Genomic DNA, 8,012 nt, shown 5'->3' with positions numbered 1-8,012 from the left:
CTCCTGGCCACTCTACACAGTTCACCTGCCAGGAAGAAATAAGTCTAAAATGTCTCACTAAAATTATGCAAAACTCAAATAAGCCAAGAAGCAGTGAATTTATAGTTTGTCGTATGTCCGTAGAAACAAGACAATGGGGAGAAAAAGAAGAGAAAATGCCTTTAATAAGTTTAATAAAAAGTGTGTGTAAAAGTGTTTTTTTGTCTTAAAAACAGACGTAACAGAAAAATGAAACAAACTTTAAACACTGTGGGGGCTCATTGTGCAGAGGAGCTACTTCAACCTACCCAGAATCCTCTTCTGATGTGTGTGTGTGTGTGTGTGTGTGTGTGTGTGTGTGTGTCGAGAACAACCGTACCAGAGCGTGCCCATTTCCCGAAGAAAACCAAAAATATCTGAACCAAGTTGTGACATTTCTTCCAACCCCCCTCAAAAAAAACAAAAAAGCAGTCTACCTCCGCGCGCCCATTGGCCCCCAGTTCCCCTGACCGCTTCCGTCTCCGCGCACCGATTGGAGGACCGCGCCGCCCATCTCTTTGACAGACACCGCCGGAGCCACAGTCTCCTCCCAGCCGCGGCAGACGCTATTTGAGTGGGGACCAGCGGATTGTTGTACATAGAGCCGGTTTCAGTGTCGTCAATGGGAAGTACGCAAGGCGGTGGCACAGAGAGTTACGGTCTACATTAAAAAAAGAAGAAAAAAAGAAAAGAAATCCGCGGCTGCACCATGCTCTCCAGGTCTACCCCGTGTCTGTGGATTACATTTTTTTGCCTTTATTTATGCTGTCATGTAGACAGCGGAGAAGCACAGAACGCGAAGGAAGGTAAGTTCCGAAAGTTTGGACTCGCTTCTCATCCCATCGCGCTGGGAACATACCTCCGGAATGAGCGGAGAGGTGTCCACAATTCAGCAGTGGGCTTCTTTGTGTTTGTTGTTGTTATATTTCCTCTTTGAATACCTACGCGATGCTTAGACAAATAGCTGGATGTGTGTTTTTTTTGTTATCCCAGCGCCGTCAGACGAGGCCGGTGTGCGGGGATGACAGCGCCGTCTGCTCCTGGGGCTTCTTTTTTGCCCGAGCGACCTCGCGGTGTTTTTACGCACGGCAACGAAACGCCATAGAAAACGGATTATAGACGCGGGTCTTTTTTTTTATTATTTTGTATTATTTTACTCCAGCGTTATCGGAGCAACTCGTTATAGATTATCAATCCATCACAACAAAACTAGGTAGGCTAATATCGGCGGATCGATCGTCCCAGCGAGGCTCTCCTTCCCGGGAAGTGAGTGAGCTGTCTATAGTCTGGACGCAGTTTTCTGGAGGGTTATTTCCTCCATAAAGTGGCATCGGCTCTTAACTGTCTGTGGCTTGCAGGGGGGCTGGGGACACACACACACACACGCACACACACACACACACACACACACACGTCGGATTGATGCGGAGCCGTAATCTGCACCGAGACGCTCCAAGCTGATCAGAGTTAAGGGCTGTAAAACACCCAAATAAGAGAGGGGCTGTTTAAAATATCGTAAGATGTCTGAAATATTGGCACTTTTAGTCGCTCGGATTCTGGTGGAATTAAGTGAAATTATGTCGCGCGTAAAAACAGGAAATCACAAGGGCAGGTATGGATTTTTGTCACCAGCAGAACTACGGCGTTTATAACCGCGCACGGTGTGGACGTTATAGCTGGTATGAATTGTAAATCCCCGGCGCTTAAATGCGGGATTTTAGCAGCCCTCCATACCAGTCTCCTGTTAAATACAACCAGAGCATGATTTAATATATATATATATATATATATATATATATATATATATATATATATATATATATATATATATATATATATATATATATATATATATATATGTGTATATATTTTTTTTTTACGGCGATGCGTCCTGGCTGCTGCCCCCCTCTCACAATGGAGCTGCTTGCAGATATTAAACAAAACAACTTCATGTTTTCAATAAAAACTGCCGTGGCTGCCGCTATGCGCTCTCCCGAACGCTTCCGGAACATAAAAACGGAGAGATTTGTCCAATCTGCCTGTTTTGTGTTTTTTTAGCAGAACATGTTCTTGAGTTGAAGCGCATTTGTCGTCGGGATGAAAAGCAGCAGCAGCAGCAGCTTTGACCTTAACGCAACAACTTCCACTCCCGACAGTGGGTTGTAATAAACGGATGCGTAAAAACAAAAAAAAATGGGTAAATGCGCATAAATATTACGCGTAATGATTCCCGACACGTTCTAATGCGCGTATCTGTTTCTTTTTTTAAGGCTCCTTATTTCCTCTCCATACGCACTGTCAGTGTCTTCATTTGTCTCTCAGAAAGTTCCCCCCGCAAACACGATGACCTGTCTGCTGCAGTGCATATATCTCTCTCTGTGTGTGTGTGTGTGTGTGTGTGTGTGTGTGTGTGTGTGTGTGTGTGTGTGTATGAATGTATGTATATGTATATTAATGAATGTTCTAGCTTTAGCTGCTGCTGGTAGGAATTAGGTCATGGGTATATGCGCTATAGGTATCGATGTGTGGCCTATCAGTAATACGCAGTCCCGGTGTCCCCGGTGAGATTTAACCACCTGCCTCTCGGTTTCCTGTCACTAGTGATTCTGCTGGACTCCAAGGCACAGCAGACAGAACTGGAGTGGATCTCCTATCCTCCCAATGGGGTAAGTCTGCAGAATGTCTGCAACACACTGGTGCGCTCTGTATCTATCAATTTTTTTCTTTTTCTTTTTCCAGCTTCGTCTCTGATGTCCTACATCTGTGACGTGAATAATATTATTTAGAGGAGAGCATTGGGACACACATGATAACCCCCCCCCCCCCCAACAAAAGATAAAGAATGCTCTCCCGGCCTTTAACATTCAGAGCACAAAGGGCCTCGGGCAACCCACGTCCAACCTGCTAGTCTGATTAAAAGCAGACTGTGGGAAACTTTTTTTTAAATATGTAATGCAAGCATGAGCAGATAAACTTAAGCACAAGCATTCGTCAGAGATGTTTATGCGATAAAAAACAACAACTAATCTCCCTTCATATAAGGCAGTTTGTGTACAGTGAAGTCTGAAACGACTGTATTTCTTCTACCTTTGTCACATTCATTACAGAGTAGCCGCCTCCAGTTCGATTGCCAATCATTAGGGTCTTTCACGTCTACATGGCGATCTCCTCAAATGGACGCTCTCATTCACGTTTGTCTTCTTGCTTTCCAGTGGGAAGAGATCAGCGGCTTGGACGAGAACTACACGCCCATTCGCACATACCAGGTGTGCCAAGTCATGGAGCCCAATCAGAATAACTGGCTTCGGACTAACTGGATAGAGAAGGGCACTGCCCAGAGAATTTTTGTTGAACTGAAGTTCACCTTGAGGGATTGTAACAGCCTGCCCGGCGTGGTGGGCACTTGCAAAGAGACGTTCAACCTGTATTACCAGGAGACGGATTCGGAGGTGGGCCGGAGCCTGCGGGAGAACCAGTACGTGAAGATCGACACGATCGCAGCAGATGAGAGCTTCACCCAGGGCGACCTGGGCGAGCGTAAGATGAAGCTCAACACGGAGGTGCGCATCATCGGGCCCCTGTCCAGGCGGGGCTTCTACCTGGCCTTCCAGGACGTGGGGGCGTGCATCGCCCTGGTCTCTGTCAAGGTCTACTACAAGAAGTGCTGGTCCATCATCGAGAACCTGGCCACGTTCCCAGACACCGTGACGGGGTCGGAGTTCTCCTCGCTGGTGGAGGTGGAGGGCGCCTGCGTGAGTGACGCCGAGGAGGAGGCCGACAACTCCCCCAAGATGCACTGCAGCGCCGAAGGGGAGTGGCTCGTGCCCATCGGGAAATGTATATGCAAGGCTGGATTTCACCAGAAAGGAGACGCGTGTGAACGTGAGTACCCTTTTTTTTCGGGGTAATTTAATTTACTCATTATTGTTGTTTCTTCTTGAATTAGTTTTTAGAAATAAGTCAGAGGCGTCCTTGGATTTCACACAACAACAGGCATGCCAAGAGAGGGAAAAAAAAATAAAACAATAAACTGGGGAATATTTGTGATTTGATTATGCAAAGCAGGTGAATGGCAATTTGGCCATCGCTGGCTGAATAGTTGTGTAGGCAAATGGGATTAAAGCAGCCGATTTGACAGCAGTAAAGATGAATAAAATATTGAGGCCAAACAGTGTAATAACGGAAGTGCTAATTGATCACAAGGCTCTTCGTGGCCGTGATTGTGTTGACACTGGGATTAAGCAACCGCTCAAGTTTAGCCAATCAGCCCCAACGCCTCCGGTGTCATTCTCACTGGCATGGAACTAAGACAATCACACAGGTTATAGAGGAAGTCCGACCGGTTTCTTTTCCGTATCGTTCCACCCCTGGAACCAAACGACCCCGACAGAGAGGCAAAACAAATAACCGGCCGCGCCGTGGCATTTAGGGCCTCGGGGATGTTTATGAAGGAGCCTAACAGGAAGGGCAAAAACGCAGCCTTTCGCCGCGGCCCGCTCCTCCTGCCTTGTTGTGGTGCCAGATCGTGCCGCTACAATTAACAATAACATGCTCTCTGTCACTCGGAGGATTATTTCCAGCGTGCACCTGACTTGAAAGATAAAAATCACTGTGGATTAGAAAAAGAGGGGGAGGGGTGAGTTAGGTCACACAACTTAAGTGGCCTGCCCTGTCAGCCAAGCTTTTTTTTTTTCCTGGCTAACCTCAATCTAAGCAGCTTATGAGGAGCAGCAGCCAGCAATAATTGAATGGAATGTGTCTAAGAACAAATTAGTGTCCCTAGCAGACAAGCTTTTATGCCACGCTGACGTCCATTAGGGACCCTAGTGAGGGAGGTGTGTTAATGAAATGTATTAGGCCATGTAATTTAGAGCAACGCAGGCCGCCTCGAGTCGTCTTTGATGTTAGCGGGACTGTCGCTGGTTCAATCGCGAGGAGCTCCCTCTGTTGTTCTTGTCGTTTTAATGTGCACGGACGGAAGATCCAGTCGTGCACCTCTGCGGGAAATAAGCACACTGTTTATTTCCACAGGGAGAGAGCGAGAACATAACAACCAACAGCTCCGGCTACAAAGCAATTTTAGCCACCGTTCCTTATCGTGTATTGATGCAAAGCCCTGCGAACCGTGGACTGTTGCATTTCCCTGTTAATCAATCTGCTCGCGTGTCAACTAAAACAAATACCAAGATACAGACAGCAGTGCGGCGGACCGGCTCCCGGGTTGTTTAAAGTCTGCATGTGGATCAAATTCCAGTCTTGACACTGCACCTTTTATGAGCTTTATCTCCGCCGAGGCATGAGAGGCCTTTTTGTATTAAGGGGTAGTTAATCTATATAAAATGAGAATCACGGTGCACCATCAGCACTTCTTGCAGCGGCTCCGCTGACGTTAAATCGTCCATTCAGTAGTTTCCCTGAGCACAATCTAAAAAAGCCATTCAATGTGTTGCTGTCGGGCGAAACGGCAGAGCTAGAAGTCCAAGTGGCCATGACCGTTAAAAAATGTGAAAGCCTGACATTTGGACCCTCGGACCCAACTTGTCTTACCGGCGCAAAAGCACATCTTTATATAATGGTGCTTCAGGGTGATGCCGCACCTTTAGTATAAAAGGTTTTTCAGTGTGCTTCGAGCAAACAAAGTATAGAGAGAGAGGGGAGATGACCAGTTCAAATGGGGTGTGGGGGTGTGGGGGGGATCCCAAATCACAACTTTAGAAAGTTGTGAGGGTTTCAGATCCCGTTGATAGTCCTGTCACAATAATGACTGCATGAACTCATCGTTCAATATGTGGACATGAGCTAAAGTGCAATGAGTCCATTTTTAATTATTGGGCCGGTTGTGCGGTTTCATTTGATTTGTTTTACTTATTAAGGATATTACATTTTTTACATTCCACTTCCAATGTCTGACTATTCTTAAGAACGAAAGGTCCGTTACTCTTTGAAAGGGTTTACTTGCATTGTTGTGATGTTATATCACTATTAGAACAGTGGCAGAAAATTGTCTTATGACGACAATAATATTGTGTATCGCAATTCATTCTGGGACGATATATCGGCCGACTAAGCAGTTACCGTGACGGGCCTAACCTCGGAATGACATGACTGGCGTTTCCTCCGAGGCGTGCTGACGCCTTAAGACGGTCCCCTTACTCTGAAATCACAGCACACGGCCGATACCAAAGTAAAAAAAACATGCCGCCGGAGGGCGGGTGTAGGTGGAGCGAGGCAAGTTGAGCTGTCAGTCATGTCATTTGAGGAGCCCCCCCCTCCCCCTGGATGCGAAAGGCCTCCTCCGAAAACGTGTTGTGATCCACTCATTCATCACCGTCAGCGATGAGGGACCCCTTGTCTTTCGCCCCTGTGCCCCCCCCCCTCCTTCCCCTCCCTCCGCCTCTCTTTAACTCTTTGTGTGGCAAGTCTTTGGCAGTAAATGTCACTCTTCTTTCCCCCCGCCTGCTGCGTTCACTGGTCTCAGTGTAATGGGTGTTGAAAACGGCCAGTTGAAGTGTCCCCGCAGCCTGCCGCGGGTTCTTCATTTTGCGAAGCAGTGCGTGTTGTGGAAAATAGCCCCCATTCATCCGATGGTCTTGTTCAGCGCTGGCCACTGGCGGCCGTGGAGCCACGGAGTCGTTCGGGACAGAGAGAGGGCCCTTGTGGGGGGACATTGGCGTCTTTGTTCCCGCTCAATCCCGGGAATGTATGTTGTCCGATTTTGACACATCAGATCATTGTGGCACTAAGTAACCAGTGGCTTGGGAAATGATTAACTGTTGACCCTCGACCGGAGAAAGGGGAGAGGCTTCTATCTGGTGGAAAAACCAGATAAAACAAGGCTCCATCGTTCTGCTATCGGCGCATGCTAACAAGAGAATTAATGAGAGGATACAGCATCCTGTAGACGCTGGCACCATCCATCTCGACTGTCAGGGAGTTGGACAGAAGTTAGTTGGAGACTGATTGATGATTTGAGCCCCCGAGGGACAGGATGGTGGGGGGGGGGGGGGGGGGGGGGGGCTGAGCTGTCAAGGGTCTGACCACGGCAGCTAACGTGTACGGAAGCCACCAGGCGGCAAGTCCCAGCTCCTGGCCTGGAGGAGAAAAGCTGCATTTAGCATTTCAAATGAAGCCAGGAAGCCAAGAGACAGGAGGTCCTCATGCATCTTGGCGCTCCCCTGATTGATAAGGTGTGAATTTAATACACCAAATGGCTGTCTTTTACAACCGCTCCAGAGCTTAATTATGCAAATGACAGGTGTGCGTCGAATCCGCAAGAGACCCAAATGGACCTAAATCACTCAAGATTGAAATAAATCGGTGATGGATGGAAACTCGTCCTGTCACTGCCAGTGTCTGCTTCCTCTGAATGGTAGCATTCTTCCACAGCCCAGGGCTTTTACCTCCTTGTTGTCTTTGGCCTGGCAGGTAGCAGTCAGACACAGATGTGCTATTCTCTGCTCGGGATGTTCCCACCAATACAGTTGGCGGTGTCCTAAAATGGATCACTTTGGGGAGGACTTTGAGACATGAGATTGAGGGTGTTCAGATTCAATCATTCAAGTCACGTATTAAGTAAAATAACAGAATTCTAAGTATTGTGAGGATGTAACATCATAAATGTAATTATGTGTGTCTTTTGGACAGTTGGTCAGACAAAAAAAGACATTTGAATCTAATTTTCTTTATTTCACAGACTTAACAATTAATTAAAGAACACCATTAACTTTTTCTTTAACCATTATTTTCATTGTTGATTAGTATATCAGTGACTGTCTTGATGAATTTATAAATTGTTGTTTGGTTTAACAAATAGTAAAAAAAAAAAGGCCAATTACAAATTTCCATAATCCCCGCAACATCTTACAAGAACTACAAAAAGTTTTTGCATTGAAAAAGTTAGTGTATGATGATCGTGACATTTAAAAATGAAATATTGGTAACACGTTAGTAATACACGTGATAATATCGTGTCAATATTTCAGCAACTGGAATCA

General features: G+C 46.5%; 1 protein-coding gene across 5 annotated transcripts in view; it reads left to right on the top strand.

The window, feature by feature from the left end:
* Positions 1-608: 608 nt before the first annotated feature.
* Positions 609-8,012, top strand: part of epha7 (eph receptor A7) — an 85,323-nt gene continuing 77,919 nt past the window's right edge. For all 5 annotated transcript variants that reach the window (XM_068708554.1, XM_068708553.1, XM_068708552.1 and 2 more), the window contains exons 1-3: positions 609-824; positions 2,620-2,684; positions 3,231-3,900. In XM_068708554.1, the coding sequence (XP_068564655.1) occupies positions 728-824; positions 2,620-2,684; positions 3,231-3,900 (832 nt within the window). In that variant the 5' untranslated portion in view covers positions 609-727. The remainder of the gene's footprint in view (positions 825-2,619; positions 2,685-3,230; positions 3,901-8,012) is intronic.

This window comes from Cebidichthys violaceus, unplaced genomic scaffold (genome assembly GCF_023349555.1).
Source record: "Cebidichthys violaceus isolate CVI_PGR_0920_01 unplaced genomic scaffold, fCebVio1.0.p SCAF_14, whole genome shotgun sequence".
Classification (NCBI taxonomy): Eukaryota; Metazoa; Chordata; class Actinopteri; order Perciformes; family Stichaeidae; genus Cebidichthys; species Cebidichthys violaceus.
Note: the sequence above shows the minus strand (reverse complement) of the source record. Positions and strands in the feature narration are given on the sequence as shown.